Raw genomic sequence first — 18,286 nt, 5'->3', positions numbered from 1 at the left:
CTTGAGAATTTCAGTAACTTTTGACAGGAGTTTTTATGTTTTTTGTATTGTAGGCTTAGGCCAAAACGCCTTTTTCCGGCACTGATGTGAACAAGGCGTTTCAGCCTAAGCCTATAATTATATAACAAATACACTCTGAACAAATTCCAGTAAAAAAGTGTTGGAATTCTCAGTTATCAGCAAAATGTTCGTTTTTGTTGCTGAAATGTGTTTCTAAGTTGAAACAAAAACTACAGTTTCCGATATTTCCGATCGGTTTTCAAAATTAAGTCTGGTTGGGACCGTTGTCGTACCCTTGGAACCGTTGTCGGAACGTTGGGACCGTTTTCGGGACATTGGGACCGTTGTCGGAACAATAGGACCGTTGTCGATACAATGGGACCGTTGTCGCAATTCGTTGGGACCGGCGGTCCGATGATAGGACCGACGGTCCCGCTTTGGAACCGATCTTCCCGGAAAGAGCCGAAGATTCTAGAAAATGAAAGATTGGAATATAATTATGTTATTTAAAAAATTGTTCTTTCCAGTTTCAAATTCGCGCCCCAGTGAATGATAGATTTCACTTCTGATTTTTTTTCCATTGCCTAAGTATCAAACGTACAACGATAAGATAAATGTTCAATTAGAAATTATTTAACTTCGTTTAACCTAAAAGTTTTACTGAGGCGCGATTTCTAACAATGGGTTCTGGATCTTTGTGATTTCGCGAAGGGCACACAGTAACTTTTAACTTTGAGCCATTTTTTTTGGATCGTGGCAAAGATATGAAAAGAAAGTTGTCGACTGATAAATTGTTTATCATAATATCGTCAGTATTTTATCAGTTGACACATTTTTGATATCTCTTCTAGGAGCCGAGATAATTGAGCTTAATCTTGACAGTGTTAGGGCTCTTCTTTCACAGGTTTTACAGCGATAAGTTTTTTGACATAACATTTTCGAATCACGCGTTATCGGGCTTCTTCCGGATTGACTTTTTAAAGTTAGGTCCGAGATCTCGAAGTTGTGGTATTCCTTACCGGACATCTAATCAAATTTGAACAAGCTTATTTTTCTGAAGATCTGGAATTTTTCAACCAATATAAATTTTTGAATATTTTTCTGATGTTAAGCCATTTCTGTGCAGACATGTTTTGTGTGGGTGCCCTCCATCACGAGCAGCAGCTAAGCAATCAAAACTTGTATAGGTGTGACATTTCCGATCGACTCCAATAGAATCCCTGTATAAAATCCGCCCTTATTTTTCATATGTTCTCAATTTGAACATGTTGATTATTCTATTTCTAATTGCTTCATGCACTTCCCACGTTGTCGGAACTGTTAGCGAAACTACTAGACAAGCAGTGCAGGATGCGTTGTTTGAAGCTCTGCAAACTTTGAACTTGGTGACAGAGCCATCGGTTTCGGATGGATCAGTTGTTGATTCACAAGTTGCGAATGAAGATTCAAAAAAGATGCAGTTCAATGGAGAAGTTTTGGAGTTGGCTACTCAGATATTGGTCCAAAAGTACGGTGTTGGAATTTTGGAAGAAGCAAATGAGGTACTCCAGGAAATGGCTGGAAATGTCGGTTCATCCGAGGAAAATAATGATTCCTAAAGTTTGTATTTTTTAAGGGATTCTAGTTTTGAGATAAAAGTTTAGTTTTATAATAATGCTTTGAATTTGATCACAGGCTTACAAAATTTTCCAGTAACTCCTATCAAAATTTTCAGATCTGATTTGTTTTTGAGATTTCAAAAAAATGCATGAGAATGTGTCCATCGTTTTCAAAAAACCCAAAACTGAAATCATTGATCTCGAAACCTTAAAAATGACAATACCGTAAACCTGCAATAGAAGGACCACCGTGACGAGCACCTCATCTTACTTTCTGACCAACCCGACCTTTGGCTGATCTACAATCAATTGACGTAGTTCATCAGTATATAAGGAAATAGTATCCACAGAATCATCAGAATCATCACTCCGAGGAACGCACCATCATCATCTTCCAGCCTCTGCCAGGATCACCGTCCTCAAGTGCCTGCCGCTTCCTCCACTCAAGCCACAGAGAAAGATCCAGCTGTTTCGTCATCCAGAAGCATCGCTCCTCCTTCGTCCTCAGACAACTTCACGAGCATGAAGCCTAGTCAGTGCCCTCTGTGTTGATCTCAATAAACCTAATAAGCCTTTTATCCTTGTACTCCAACACAGGGCTCACCACCCTATGTGTCGGAACAAGACATAAAAACATTATCAACTGATAAATTGTTTTTCAGGTTATCACAAGAATTTTATCAGTAAATATATTTTTATATCTCCAATACAAACCTAGATAATTGAGCTCAAACTTGACAGTCTGAGACGCTCTTATCCAAGTTTTACCGTGCGCTTTAAGCATTGGGATTAGTATAGTAGTAGCTCCAACCACATTCTAAAACAGAAGAAATGCTTTGGATTCCAATTTTTAATTTTTGTTTTTAAGAGAAAAGTGAGGAGCGGAGCAACGAACTAGTAAAAAAGTAGATTAAATTGCGCCGAAGGCGCACCAGCGGCGCAGCAAACAAGCTGGTAAATACTACCATCTTAAAAATATCCTTTCAAATTTATGTGCTTCGAAATAAGTTCCGTACCCTTTCGTAGTTTCTCAACGATTTATTCTTTCAAATTGAAAAATAAATCAAAATACTAAAAATTACAGACACAAAACTTTGTACAATACAATTGAGAATAACATCATGAAAAATGATGAAATGGCACGAGAACCCGTATTACGATATTTCCATGGATTATGTGAGTACGACGACGAGTATTGGAGACGTTTGGCAATATAGGATGAGGCGTATTCTCGAGAGCCAAAAGGTGATGAGAAGCAGTCCTCCGAGTTACATTTTTCTGTGGCACAAAAACACCAGTGTTCAGTGATGTCGAACTGGAAACAGTGAAAATTATAAATATCGTTAAACTTGTAATAGAAGGGCCCTTACGCAGTAAAGTTTGAGCTCAGTTATCTCAATTCCTATCCGTGATATCAAAAATGTGTCAGCAGATATAACACTTTCGATATTGTTATAAACAATTTATTAGTTAGCACCTGTTTTATTTCATTGGCAGAAACCGAGAAAAATTGTCCCAACGTTGAAATGTAGGGGGCACTTCTAATACTGGTTTTACGGTAACTACTTTTCAAAAATAAAATAAACTTTTACCTGATCAAAGTCGTGTGGGAGATACTCTCCAACATGTGACGGTCTAGAATGAGCTCCGAGACCGAGGTGAAGATGTTGATCGTCCGTTAAAAAACTTGCAGAGCATCCGCGACCAACACCAAGTACAGTCGTATGACCGGTTTCTTTGTTGGTTCCATTCAAATAAAATACAAAACATGTTGAGTGACAATTTTGGTAGAGATCGGAGATGTAGTCTCTGAAATCACCGAAACTTCTTAATACATGAATTAGATTTTGGGCCCGGCGCCACGTGGATTTACCTGCTTGTGCATTCTGGATCGCTGGTCGAAATATCATAGTTTCTTTTTAAGAAGAAATGCCGCCATTGCTGAAAATCATGAGGTCACCTAGATTATATATTAATTTTTTCAGAAAATAGGCTCACCCAAACAATAAAGTCATTGGCACAAGAGTAGCACTTAATAGCACTGCTAGTGTGCCACGTAGCAAGAATACCGAGAAGTATTAGTAGCCGAATCAGCGGAGATGTTGCCCTCCAAAAGAGCATTGGAGCATAGCCAGAGATGTCTGAAAATTGAGGAAATTTGTTGGAATGAATTCAGGTGTTTCGAAATTTGATCTTTGAAGTTTTGTGACTTGCAAAAAGTGAATCGAGTTAAGTGAAAAAAAAACAGCTACTGGAAAAGAGAAGTACCCAAAGTAGGGGATAGTGATGGAAGAGCAGGAAGAGAAGAAAATAAAAAACATAGCGATTAAATAAGGAGAGTATTAGAACAAACGGCACGGATAGGGTTGGGAGAGAGAAGAGTATAATTGCATTTTGGGAGCCGTCGTCTCGGTCTCATCAACGCCTTTTTTGTATGGTGACAACAGAGAATAGAATTTTTCTATTTTTTAAAGGTTGGTTTTTTAGATATTGAACTTTTAAAAATAAATTATGAAGATTGGAAAGATTCGGAGAAACCTTTTTTTTTTTGAATAGGCTGAACTTTTTTTCAAAAAAGTCTGGATAAAAAACCCTGCTACATTTTTTTCCACAAATTGAAAACTAAGTTTGGTTGGTATAAAAAACAAGATTAAAAAAATGTTAAGGTCCTCTATACAAAGCCCCGTTTGGCCAGTATGTTGGAAAAAAAAATCGTAGAAAACAATTTGGGCGGTCCATCACCCTCAAGTGGATTGATGACCAAGAGCACTTGACTCAAATAATGCGTTTTTCAGTGAGATGTTTTACCCATATTCATACTCGAAAATAGTTTCTCGCCACCTAATTTCCTGGATTGGGCATGCTAAAATAAACGAAAACGCGTTTCATAAAGATGTCTTGGAAATTATAGGATGTACTTGACACGCCAGTTTGCCGAGCAATGGGGGTACAACAACTACTATGAAAACGAATGCGGTTGGGAATATGAGGACTCGGAGAAAATATGTATTGGAGGTCGCGAGATGTCGGGAGGATAAGTAGAGGTTATGATTTATCGGGTTAAATATTTCAAATAATAATTTTTTTGAAAAGAGGGAGCAGTTTGGAGAGCTTATATTGGCAAACAGATTGAAAAAGTACAATAACAAACAATCAGCTTCAACGAAATCTAAATCTTAAAACCAGAAAGATTCGATCACTGAAAAACCACTTCACAGAGAACATACAGAACCGGTCAATAAAATATACCAAAGCATATTTTCCAGTTGATTTTTGTCATTCTGATCATTTTCAGGACTCTAGAACTCGGCTGTCAAAAATTGAAAGCTTTGCATTTACAGAATTTTTTGAAAGTTCCTAGTTTTTCAGCTATCTGCCAGTTTTTGAAACACCCCATTTTGGCCTGTTTTTGCACTGAAAAGCGGAAAAAACAGATGGATTTTTTTGTATTTTGGTTAAATGATTTTCCAAACCTTAACTTTTTAGAATCTGTCTTCTTTCCCAGAAATTCGAAATTTCTATGTTTCATATATCAAAATCAATAAACTTCGAAAACAACTGTTCATCAACAGACTTTTTAAAACAGGTAAATCGTAAAACCTGTAATAGAAGGGCCACCCCACTTTCAAATTTAATTTTAATTATGGAGGCCCTTCTATTATATGTTTTACGGTACTTTCCCAGGATCTCAAAGAACAACGTTAACATAAAAACAGACTTCTTGAAACAGGTATGTGAAAATACCTAACTTTACTAATAGAGATGTACAAGTATTTGTGACGAATAAGACATAAGAATGAGAAAAAGGGGAAACGAATCGGGTCTCTTCACACACGGGCGCCGTGAAGCGGAACATGATAGGAGAAGATGGAGTAGATTCGGGGGCCAGTTAGAACAGAAAAAAGAAGACTTGCTCCCTTCCATTTAGGAGCAGCACAGAAAATGTTCATGCTCGGACTTGTCCAAACGTTATGTGGCGTTTTGATAGAATTGAAAAAGACATGTCCAAATGGGGGCTATTCGTGGAGTCCAAAGATATTCAGAATAGGGCACTTTTTGGGTAGATGGCTGAGTGGAAATTAATTCTTCTCTGATGGTGTGGGAAATAGAATGGGAAAAGTGATGGGAAAGGATTATCAGGATGAACCATTAGAAAGTGCAAATTGAAAAAGTCAGAAAAAAACTAGGATTAAAAAGCCCAAGGAAGTATTTCGTGCGGAGAAGTATCCCAAAAATGTTTAAAAAATTACCAATTCCCCCGAGCCCTGAATTTTGAGATTTATATGATACCTCAACAAAAAATTCGAAAATGGGCATTCATGATTTCAAACTCTCTAGAGACATTTTTGAGAATTTTTGGTTGTATGACCACTATTTCAAAAATTTTTCCCCAGTTTCGATTTTATTCAATTTCAACCTAATTTCAAGATGTGCCTGAGAATGACAGGCTTCTAAAATAACAGGCCCAAAGAACATAAAAAGAGGGGGAATTTCAGAAAATAAAAAAAGAGAAAACAAGAAGAAGAGAATGCAAACTAAAAATGGAAATAAAAAGAAAAGAAAGAAGCAAAGAAGAAGAAGAAGAAGAAGAAGAAGGTGTCAGAGGTCCTCCAAAGAAAAATCGTCGGAAATGCATGAAAAACTGCAGAGAGGCGAGGTTTTCGGCTGTGGATGGACATTTTCATATCAAACCGGGTCCACACCAGCTTTTTCTCTCTTTTCTATTTCGTGTTTCTCTTCACTTTTCAATTTGAAGAGTCAAAAAAGAGTAAAAATTTTTTGGGGTGGAGCTCCTCCGCAATGTCTTGGAATTTCTGATGAAAAATGTTGCTTTTTTTGGAGGTTTCACATTTTTTTGTGGAGAAAATCTTTGATTGCCTTTTTCAAGATAATACCGTAAACACTATATTAGAATGTCGTCCCGAACTTTTGAGGTTTAGCCAATTTATCTCAGTTCCTGTGTGGGATATCAAAAAGTGATCACCTGACAAAATAATTTTGATATTATGATAAACAATTTATTAGTTGATAACTTTCTGATATCTTGTACAAGAAATGAGATATATGGGCTTAAAAAGTTGACGATTTGGGAAGCGTTGTATTAGAGTGAGTACGGTATTCGCTACAAGCTTGAAAGATGAAGTTTTGTAATCAGGTTTTCTAATCATTTTTCTGTTGGAAAAGTAATGATTATTATCTGCAGAATATCAGGAAAAAGATAATGTAATTTCAGGAAAAAGGTACTGAATTTTAAATTGTCCACATTTTCGGTTTTATACACATAAAAAATCGCTTACATTAGTTTAATCTGTGTAAAATAGTGTTATAAGACGGGGATAATGAACTGTTAAGCTGATGATTTCAGACTATAACTGATTTTTACGAGTAATTTTTTGATTTTTTTAAAATTTTTCTATAAATACTCAATTTGAACCCAACAGTTCGTAAAGCTTCCCAAAAAGTTGTGAACAACAAAAAAGAATGAAATAGGGCAATAGAGAAATCTGTGAGCAACATTATTCCTCCTCCTACAGCAAAGAAGAAACGGAAAGCGGTAATTCAGTTGACCAGGGGGGTGTCGAGTTGAGTAGATTTTGGAGCAATGTCCTTCTTTCGACCCATGAAAGTAGGACGGGAGAGCAAAAAGTTTTTGAAACTTTCTCTCAATTTTACATGGTCCCCCCCCCTCCTCTAGTTCTCATCTACGAAAACCTCCTCAAAAATCTGCACTCTTTTTTGAAGGCACGCACAGGATACATACTTCAGTGTCCATCAAAATACGCTCCGGATGTCCTTCTGTTGAAGAGAATTGGCGTTTTGAAATGTTTGTCAAACAGAATCATGGTTAGTAAGGGGTATCAACAATCTTATTTGTTGGGAGCTGCCCAAGATTTTCCGTAATCTAATGATCTGCTGCTACTATAAATAACAGATTGAGATTACGAGTCATAGTTGTATTTCATTGTTTGAAATATTTCAGGAAAACTTTTGGAGAGAATGATAGAAAAAGATTAGGATGGCATTTTCTGAGAAAATCTTTTCAGATGTTAGAAACTGCTCAAATACTCAAAAAAGGCTTGAAAAAGAAAGTTTCAGACACTAACAATAACAACAATGAGACTTTTGTCGTGAACGTTGAGTGTTCTTTTTTGAAAACCGGAAACTAAAAGAACTGACCAAATTTGCTACTCCTCGTTCAAACCTCGATTGTGACGTCAAAAAAAGGACCTCTGAAAGTGGGAATGAAGTACCGTAAAACCTGTAATAGAAGGGCTCCTAGCTTTTTAACTTTGAGCCAATTTCTCTTGGTTCCTGTAAAAGATATAGGAAAGTTGTCAACTGAAAAATGATTAATCATAACATCATAAACATTTTATCAGTTGACACCATTTTGATATCTTGGATAGGAGCCAAGAAAAATTACCTCAAACTTGACGGCGTGGGGCCCTTCTATTACAGGTGAATCAGGACAGTACCTAACTATAACTCTCGGCTTGAGATTCAGAATAAAAGAATACACGATTATCTGCTTTTTGAGCCAAAAAAACCGAAAAAAGTTGAAGAACGAAACGAATAATTCATCAGGGTTTAAAAGAAGGCGCTTGAAAATGGCTGCCATTTCTTTTCCTTTGCGGTCATTTCATTTTGCCGCCGTTTTTGTAATTTTTTGGGAAAACAAAAAATGGGCTTCTGCAAATTTTATCTATTCGTATTTGGGAAAAAGGAGAGGTATCGTATCGATAGAAAATGATAATGAAGGGTAATCGGAGCCATTTACTGATGTCAGAGAGTATGCTTGTTTCACCGTATTGGGAAAAGTGGCTCAAGACTCACGAAATTAAAAAAAACCATTTAAAAAATGATACATAAACAATTCAGCTCAGGAATATCGTACAAGGTTTAGACCCAAACAAGGAAGCGTCTTTAAACAATATTTCAGTAGCCGAATGAAAAAGGTACCGTAAAACCTCTAATAGAACGACACCCGTAACGTCCACTTTGAGCCTATATATCTCACTTCTTTTGAAAGGTATCAAAAAGTGGTTAACTAGTAAAATGTTTATCAGGATATCAGCAACATTTTACTAGTTAGCCACTTTTTGTAAAAGGTAAATCTCCTTTGAGTTTCAAAAAAAACCTCTCCTGGAAAAAAGGAAAAGTGTTGAGAAAGAAAAGGCGAAGAAAAAAAGGGACAGCCGGCACATTTTATGATTTGTTGGACGGCGATAAATCTGAAGAGGAGGAGCACTCACCCCTTTCGGACGCCGGGAAAAGCACTGGCCTTTTCTAGAACAAAGGATTACGGGGTGAAAGAAGGAAGAAGGAAGGAAAAAGGGATTATGCAAAAAAGGAGTGAAGGAGAGCATGGAAAAAATGGTACACTCTGGGAAAACATGTGTTTTATTTGTACACACAAAAACCAAAACTTTGAATATATGTGTTCGTTCGGGTCTCTGAGAGAGATGTATAGTCGTAAAAGAGAGATAGATGCTCTGCTCCTCAGTTAACAAATCCGGCTTTAGTTAGGAGAAGGGATATGGAAAAAATTATTTTAATTTAGGCGGGTCGGCGGGTTGACGGACGCGGACAAACGGATGGTTTATACTCCCAAGAGAAATTGGGGTGGCATCAAATTGATGAAGCCAAAGTTATGTCGGGCGATATAACCTAGTTTAGGCAAAATAAACAGGATTATTGGAGCTGTGACAAGAAATCCATCGTATTATTTGAACATGTCTATGTTATAGTTTTAGTTCCATCCCCTTTAATAGAAGGATCGCTCTAGCATTGATGTATTTAATAATTTCCGTATTTTACAGGTGAAAAATATTCCGGGAATTCCACAATTTCACATAAATTTGTTGACACATAATTTTTTCAATGAAAAATTCTCGGAAAAATGGCCGGAAGAGCTCCCTCTAATTGAAGGGCCCTGTAATAGAAGGGCGATTGGAAGTATATTGAAGTCGCGAACTTTTCAACAAAGGTTTTACGGTATGCTAAATGTGGTTGGGATTGAAAAAACACTGAACGATCATAGATGCATCTAAAAATTTCAACAATTCGAGTTACTATAAAACCTGTAATAGAAGGGCACCCTGGCTTTTAACTTCAAGCCAATTTTTCTCGGTTCCTGTCAAAGACATAAAATATTTCTCAACTGATAAATTGTTTATCATAATATCACAAACATTTTATCAGTTGTCACATTTTTTATCTCTTGCATAAGAATTGAGATAATTGAGCTCAAACTTGACTGTGTGAGGACCCTTCTATCATATGTTTTACGGTATTCAAAATGTTCAGACACAGAAAAAGCAGAATCGAGAACACCAAAATGAATTGGTTGTTTATGAACGCAACAACTCTTGGATATATAAAATGCCTTCTTTATAACTACATTCACTATTATATAAAACTTGTTGTTGGGTTCATCAAAACTTACCACCCCTCGCCTTCTCTAGGGATAAACGTCGACAAAGCTGAACACTTACAGAATCTCAAAAATATCAGACGAATGGGTTTTCTAGTATAGGAAAAATGAAAATTTTAGCTTTAAAAACACATTTTTCATTTCTGAAACTGGTAGACAGATTCGTATAGCTAGGAACTCTTTCAGGAAATCTTCCGAAACTACTGGATGAAAAAATGACTCAATTGAAAGGTTTCAATTTTCATGTTTGGCGAAAACGGAACTGAATGGACATGTGTTCGTGAAGACGTGAAAATAACAGGTTGTCAGAAAAGGACTACGGTATCTACTGAACCGGAAAAGTCGGAATTCAAAATGGATATATCAAACAGAAACTTTTAAATACAAGGAAAAATAAAAACAAGAGGAAAAAAAACCATATAGTTTAGTGTGAAGAATCCAAGCAAGCATTTTTAGGCAAAAAAGCGGGAACATTTTTTCAAATCCTTGGAAAAAGTGCAAAGTGCTAAACCCCCTTCGCCGGATAAGCACCAGACCTCAATCACTAAGAAAGTGAAACCCTATGCAAAAGGAATATTTCACAAGTCGTGTTGTGTCGTGAATAAAACATGTTCATTTCACAGCCTCCGCCTTACTTGCTCTTTTCTTAACTTGTTGAAGTCGAAATAATACTATGGAAGTGGGCGGGTGAATGAGTGAGAGCAGGAGGGATAGTTAATTGTAATAGCCTGCTTGTGTTGAAGGTTCTTGCTGAATAGAGTGTACAGGGTGAATAATTTATAATTTGGTAAAAAAAGTCGTATGAAAATTGGACAAAACAGGAGCTAGGACGACGAGCACCTGTGGAGCCTAACAATAATATTGGATTATTATGCCAGTAGAAATTTGATTAAGCTGATTAGCATTTAAGAAATATGCACTCGTGTTTATTCAGAAACATACATAAAATCATGAAAATCTGTATTTGTGTTCATGGAATAACGCAAAGTGTCGGACCACATAAATTCCAAGCTTAAAATTGGGTTATGGGAAGGCATGTTTAAGGAGTTGTTTTGTAAAGAAGGAATGTGTTCAGCAACTTTAAAATAGTCGCGAATAAAATATGCGAAAAGATTCGTTTTGATAGGTCCACTTCAAGTGAAAAAATCAGTCAATAATCTACGTTTCTAACCTCAGAAGGTACTTCATATCTCTTCGGAATGATTGTTTCGAAAAGAGACGTCAACTACAAAAACATAACTCGGACTTTATCAATATGTTCAGCAACTTTAAAATAGGTGGAACTGTTTCTAAACAAAAATTGAGAGCTCGGAAATAGGTAATGTTTTTCAAAAAATTGCAGTTTTCCAAGGTTCATTGTTTGTCTATACCGGAATACTCAAACAATCTCTCTAGTTTATATGTAAATTCGAGAACCGGCAAGTGTGATTACAAAAAAATTCTAGATTACATGTCTCCTTCTTTACAAAACAACTCCTTAAACATGCCTTCCCATAACCCAATTTTAAGCTTGGAATTTATGTGGTCCGACACTTTGCGTGATTCCATGAACACAAATACAGATTTTCATGATTTTATGTATGTTTCTGAATAAACACGAGTGTATCTTTCTTTTATGCTAATTAGCTCAGTCAAATTTCTACTGAGCAAGGTACAGTACCACTTGGAACATAGCGATAAAAATGAGCTGAAATGCGGGTTTTTTCTCCGGTTGATGAAAAAATCATAATGTTTTCAACAGTTAAATAAGGAATGCATTTAAGAATAATACTAAAAACTCGAAAAGTTAGAGTCCTCGTAATTTTCAGAACATTTATTAACGAAAAACTTCATTTTCAGTATAAGCCGGCCAAAAACGGATGAGGCATAATTATGAGTATAGATACAACCAAGTTTGTTATGTTAATAGGACTATATTGAGTTATATTTGTTATAATTTGTAGTTTCCTTACAGTGCAAAACCTATATCCCGAGTTATGCTCGATTGTTTCAAGTGAACTTATAATTATGTCCCTTTTTTTCGGGTCATTTTTCCGATTTTTTCGAAATTTCCAAAATCAAGAAACGATAGTGGTATCGAATGGTATTAATTAATTGACATTTCAAAATAGTATTTATTGCGTTCATATGCTGTTCAGTCTATATTCACAGTTTTCGCGAAAACTCGAAATTCAAAGTGAACTTATAATTATGTCCAGCAGTGCATTCATAGAACTATTCAAAGCAGAACCAGTAGTATAGCCACGACACCATTCCGGAAAACATGGAAAAAAGTTATCTCTATATACTAGTATGTATTTTCACACTGACAAAAAAACATTCCTGATGACTTGCTATTCATCATCTGAGTGAGAGTGGTAAAAGCAACAAACAAAAAACAACATGGCGAACAAGTGAAGAATCTACAGAAGAGAAGGAAGAAGAAGATGTATGGAATGGAAAATGAAAATGAAAAATGATCCAAAGCGTAGACTCCAAAAAGAACACCTGCTCACAAAACGGCAAATGCTCAGAAATAAGAGTGGTGGGATGGGGGAAATGATGAAGAATGACTAGTTCTGAGTGACAGGACACTGGAAGAGAAAAACCACCGACAAATTATTAAGATGAGAGATGGGGGAGATAAGTTGACGTTGGAAGAGCAGGTTGTTTCCCGGAAGGTTCCTTTACCGTAAAGCCTGTAATAGAAGAGCCCCTTAACTTGCAAACTTGAGGCAATTTATCTCGGTTCCTGTCAAAGATATGAAAGAGTTATCAACTGATGAACTGCTTATCATAATCTCGCAAACATTTTATCAGTTAATCTATTTTATATCTCTTATAGGAGCCGAGATAATTGAGATGAAACTTAACAGGTTTGACGGTATTTTTACGTTGAGATGATCTATAACATAAACTAAAAGAGACAGATAAGAACTGAAAAATTTTGGATACAGGAAATCAAGAAAAAAGTTATATATCGGAAAATAACCAAATGTTCAATCAAATTTAGTTCATTACAAGAACTCAACTAGTGGTGTAGACAGCTGGATGAAAACTGATTAGACGAGGCTCATAAATTTTCTTGTGAGCTGTCCGTGTAATTGCCCGTGTGACAGAGCCGGGGAGACTTTGTGTGCACTAAAAATTAGAAAACTGGGTTACTAATAGTTTTTCGAAAGCAAAGTGTGAAATCACAGAAACAGAGAAAAGATGCGAAATATCTGAACTTCACAAAGTAACTTGATACGTTTCCTATCACCTATAGAGCGTTTGAAATAATCGTTCATGTTTTTAAGGAAGATAAGAAAGTTAGATTTACTCAGGCGTCGCCGGTTACTTCTGGCCGGAGCTTGATCAGATTCCGGCAAAGACATTGTGGGAAGTCGACCAAGATCCGACAAACTACCGGCCAGCTTCCGACCTCTTAACACGCAGCGCCTTCAAATTCCGGCCAAAATTCGACCATTGTCCGTCCCACTGCTGCCAGTGGGCAGCTTCTGACCAAAATCTGACTGAGATCCGTCCAAAAGCCGAACCCCCCAAACTTCCGTCCTGAGGTTGCAAGCCGGCAGCCGAGTAGGTTCAATTTCTATTTTTCTTACTATTAGTAATTTCGGATAATAAAGAAGTTTTTGAGTATCTTCTAACTTCGAGCCAATTAATCTAGGTTTCTGTCAAAAATATCAAAATATCAAATAGTTGTCAACTGATTAATTGTTTATCATTGTATCAAAAATAGTTTATTAGTTTACGCATTTCGGATATCTTGTAAGGGACCGAAAGAAATTGGCTCAAAATGGACAGTGCTTCTATTACAGGTTTTATTACAGGGGGGGGGGGGCTTCTATTACAGGTTTTACGATAATTACATGTCTCAGCACAACTCTTGGAAACATTTTTTTTATATTAACTATATTTGTTTCTAATTGTCTTCAATTTTGATTTCTAGTTTAATATCAACATTACTATTCAATATTTAGGTAATACTCTTAATGGGTTTAAAAAATTATGTAACCATTTCAGAACTTCCGTTAAGTTATTACTTTTTCAGATTTAAGCTACTTTCAAGAAATATGGGAAACATCATAAAAAAATTTAACAGAGAAGAGCGGAATGAAATTTTCGAAAATCCGGAGGAAAGGAATAAGGAAGAAGGAATGAAAAAAACACCCGCAAGAGGGAAGAAGGAATATGGAATGAGGGGTTCCGCTCATCTCTGCCGGAAACTAGAATTTTGCACAAAAGACACCAATATCCATCTAAATTTGAACATCTTTTAAATGTGACCAGGTACATGTTGATACATTTCAAGCATCGATCAAGATCATAAAGAGAAAAAAGCAAACATACGAGGAAGTGTTGTAACGTGATCATCATCCTCACGGAGAGAATCGGTCCGAGAGTGTGTCAGTGATTACACATGTTTCCCGTCACAGCCGTCCCCGAAAAATAATGACATGAGCAACAGGTCGTCGGAGGAAAAAGAAGAGGAAGGGACGACTTGTACACTTGTTCTTTCTTCTTTTTTTCTTTGTACTGGGACACAAACAACACAATAAATAAGTTAGGCAGATAAAAAGTATGTTTGAACAAAATAAAACTTGGACCAAGAAAATCTGAATATAGGAACACAGAAATATTTACAATCAGAGACTTCGGAGATGTCAGGCTAACATGAAAGCGAACCCAGATGGACTGAGATGGAAGGATACATGAAGGGGGGATGTTGATTCCGGAGGAGAGAAGAAGGACGTGTGGATCCGATTTCAGGTCGTCGCTTGCCGCTCTGAAAGGTAATCGGAGACATGGAGATGTCAAGCTGAGGCCTTCTTTGTTGTGTCATGAATCCCAGATTTTGCATAATATGGATATATTATGCATAGTATATTGTTGAAAAGAAAGAAGTGGTAGAATGTGTTTCTGAGCTTAATAGCTGGAAAAGTGTGTTACCATAAAACCAGTAAAATTTTTAACAGACGGGCTCCCTATCTTTTAACTTCAAGCCAATTTATCTGGGTCCTTGTCAACGATATAGAAAAGTTGCCAACTAATAAATTGTTAATCAGCATATCACAAACATTTTGTCAATTTTTGCGATTTCTGACATCTTGCATAAGAGCCTAGAAGTAAGCCCACGCTTGACAGTAAGGTGGGCCTTCTAATTCAGGTCTTATATAACAAATTTCATAATTTTGTATTCTTTGACAAGGACAGCACCACCCGATCCATCATATCTGTTTATCTTACGGTATATTTTAAATGGGTATTTAGGTTCAAGGAAACAATCGAATTTTGTGATAATCGAAGCCGGAAGTTGGATTCGAAAGAACTGGTGACAACTCTAGCGCTCAAAATAATTCTTTAATCTCAAAAACAAAATTTAGTTTCAAAAAACTTTACACCTGCAAATCTGATTCGATATAAATAGAAAGTTTGGGTTTTCTCGTTTTTCATGTACTCAGGCGTCGCCGGTTACTTCTGGTCGGAGCTTGGTCAAATTCCGGCAAAGACATTGTGGGAAGCCGACCAAGATCCGACAAACTACCGGTCAGCTTTCGACCTCTTAACACGCAGCGCCTTCAAATTCCGGCCAAAATGCGACCATTGTCAGTCCCACTGCTGCCAGTGGGCAGCTTCTGACCAAAATCTGACCAAGATCCGACCAAAAGCCGTCCAGGACCAAAGGACCAAAAGCCGTCCAGGAGTTGCAAGCCGACAGCCGAGTATTTGGGTTTTTTGCATTTCCATTTTTGATATTCGATTGATAAGATATTTTTAAATGAAGCATGTAAAATGCTCAAACAGTAAATAGATTATTTGGTTAAAGTGGTCTAAAGCAAAACATGTAAAGCATCTTTCGGCTAAAAATTTTGAGAATTTATTCACTGAAAAAGTCACTCTAAAATTGAAGATCAGATGTTATGCACCCAATGTAAAATATGTTAAATTTAAACTACCGTATTTAGAAGCCCACCCTGAGAAGCAGGACGAAAAATAAAAACTCATGGACCATGGTCTATTAGAGATAGTATGGTAACCGGTAACCTTCATTGAAGCATAGCTGAGATATGGAATTCCAAAGTTGGCGAATTTTGTGAAAAGTTAAATTCGCATCATCGAGAAAGTATAGATTGTAAAAAATTGAGAGCCAAAACCGGTGCTGTAACTTGAAAATGTCATCAACATCGTTATCAGTTTTAACACCAAGCATCATCATCATCATCATCATCATCTTCTTCTTCTTCTTCAGCATCATGCCATTTTTTGCTCCGTTATCATCGTAATCGTCATCATAATCATCGTCGTACCGATCGTCAACACCCACCATTTTCCATATAAAAGGCATGCACCAGGAGGATACTTATCACCCCTCTAAAATTGTTTCTTCTCTTATCATGTTAAACATTTCATGTAGTTTGACTGATGTCACCTTTTGCATTTTTCCAAACTATTCCTGTTATCTATTTTAATATTTGCACTCTTCTTTTTCACATTAGGTGGTGCTTTTTGGGGAATTTACAAAAAAGACATACACAAAAAATACCAACGGTGACGAATTCCAAATTCACGCACCGCCCGTTTTCGTCGTCCATGGCAATGCCATTTGTTTTGTTTTCCTCCGCATGTGTTAGGGAAAAACGAGACACTTTTCTTTCGCTCTTTTTCCACTGGTTTCTGATTTTTCGACCCCAAGTTTCGAGTGTAAGTGTCCTTCAAACGAAGAGAAGAATTACACGAAATATTTTCTGTCATAGAGGAATAGCGACAAAATTGATAGAAATCAGCTCTCCCGCTGATTTCTATCGACTCTTTATGAGGTTTATTCACCCATTCACGGCGACATTTTCTCTTCTCTCCAAACCCTTTTTGCCTATTTGAAGAGGTTGGTGTTTGATTTTTTGACGAGGTGTGGTTGTGGGTACAATACGAAAATTTCAGCGGAGCTAATTCTATATCTTGAAAGGCTTCTTCTAGTTGCCAAGTCTAAATTGCTGTGTGAGAACCGAGATTGGATTGAGAGCTGGTTGAGAGAAAAGCCGGTGGCCATGGCCAAAGGTCCCACAACGAAAACAACAATAACCTAAAATATTTTTATTATCAGGATTCATTTTCTCGTATTTCACTGAGTTTTCAGTCAATTTTTCACTATTCATCGAATCGTTTGGGGACAAATAACAAAAACATGGACGAAAAGCATTGAAAATTTCAGGTTACGGTAGTTGTCGCAGTGGGACCTTCCACTGCGGCCACCAGCGTTCTCTTCCTCAGCACAGACATTTTTTGTACAATTTTTTTCAGAACTTTTACAGACTAAACAGTTGTATCTTTTTTTCGTTTTTTTCCTATTCATAAAAACTTCCTGAATGTTGATACAAAATTTTTCTGTATTTGCCGTAGCTTGGCAATTACCCATTTCGTTCATCATTTTATCTCGGCGAATCTGACTCATCATCTCTGCAAATCTGACTCATTCCGAAATTCGAAAACCTCTCAACAGGTCAAAAATTCAATTTGTTTATTTACAAAATCACACAAACGTTTCTCTTCTCTCTCCTCTTAATCTCTCCATGGTTTCACAACATTTTGAAACTTGTCGTTCTGTCTGCGTCTCTTCTTCTCCCACACTCTTTCGCTCGTTTTTCGGCTATGTCTCATTTTTTCTCATTTTTCCTTCTCCTTTCTCTCTTTTTTTATGACCGTCAATGTGTTGTTTGCCAAAAATTTTTTGGAAAATTTCCCGATTTTTAGTTTCTCTAGGACGAAAAAAAACTTTGAGAGCCTTCCTTATCAGTTTCTTTCAAGCTTTTGTCTGACTTTTTTCTCCGTTCATGCCATAAATTTTTTTGTTTACTTGTGTTTATTCTTGTCTTCAGGCGACCTTTGAACAACAACATGACTCGTCGCGCAAACAACAAAAAGAAGAATGCAAAAGCAACGGCTCAGGCCAGAAGAGTCGATGGGCAGTTGGCGAACCGACCAGCAGGTGCTGCAGGTGAGCACAGAATGGACTTTTTAGAAAATTTTAAAAGTGATGTGCGGTGAATAAAAATAGTGAAAAAAACTCAAAAAAATCTCTAAAATGCGAAAAAACCGCAAAGAGCGAAGTGGGATTTGGTGGCCTAGCGGCCGAGTGCGAGTTTTGAAGTCCCCTTGCTACAAAGAAGCGCGCTAATTTGAATTTTTGCTTTTGTTTTTTTTCATTATTTTTTTCAGATTTTTTCAGGTTTTCGAGATATTTCTTCTGGAGAAAAATTTACAAGAACCTTAAAAG

General features: G+C 36.8%; 3 protein-coding genes across 3 annotated transcripts in view; 2 read left to right on the top strand and 1 right to left on the bottom strand.

Annotated features, from left to right (window-relative positions):
• Window positions 1-1,265: 1,265 nt before the first annotated feature.
• CBG06633 lies at window positions 1,266-1,598 on the top strand (the record flags this gene model as incomplete). The annotated part of the gene is made up of 1 exon (XM_002647502.1): window positions 1,266-1,598. The coding sequence occupies one exon, from the start codon at window positions 1,266-1,268 to the stop codon at window positions 1,596-1,598; it is 333 nt and encodes a 110-aa protein (XP_002647548.1).
• Window positions 1,599-2,676: 1,078 nt separating this feature from the next.
• CBG06632 lies at window positions 2,677-3,719 on the bottom strand (the record flags this gene model as incomplete). Its single annotated transcript, XM_002647501.2, has 4 exons — window positions 2,677-2,913; window positions 3,191-3,407; window positions 3,472-3,539; window positions 3,597-3,719. The coding sequence occupies 4 exons, from the start codon at window positions 3,717-3,719 to the stop codon at window positions 2,677-2,679; spliced, it is 645 nt and encodes a 214-aa protein (XP_002647547.2).
• A 14,188-nt stretch (window positions 3,720-17,907) lies between these two features.
• Cbr-pme-5 overlaps window positions 17,908-18,286 on the top strand; it is a gene marked incomplete at both ends in the record, with an annotated part of 7,429 nt that continues 7,050 nt past the window's right edge. Inside the window, one exon of the mRNA XM_045237235.1 lies at window positions 17,908-18,007. Within this exon, the coding sequence (XP_045093266.1) occupies window positions 17,908-18,007 (100 nt within the window). The remainder of the gene's footprint in view (window positions 18,008-18,286) is intronic.

The sequence above is a fragment of the Caenorhabditis briggsae genome, assembly GCF_000004555.2.
Source record: "Caenorhabditis briggsae complete genome, chrV, whole genome shotgun sequence".
NCBI lineage: Eukaryota > Metazoa > Nematoda > Chromadorea > Rhabditida > Rhabditidae > Caenorhabditis > Caenorhabditis briggsae.
The sequence above is the reverse complement of the archived record's forward strand: the minus strand, read 5'-3'. Positions and strand labels throughout refer to the sequence as shown.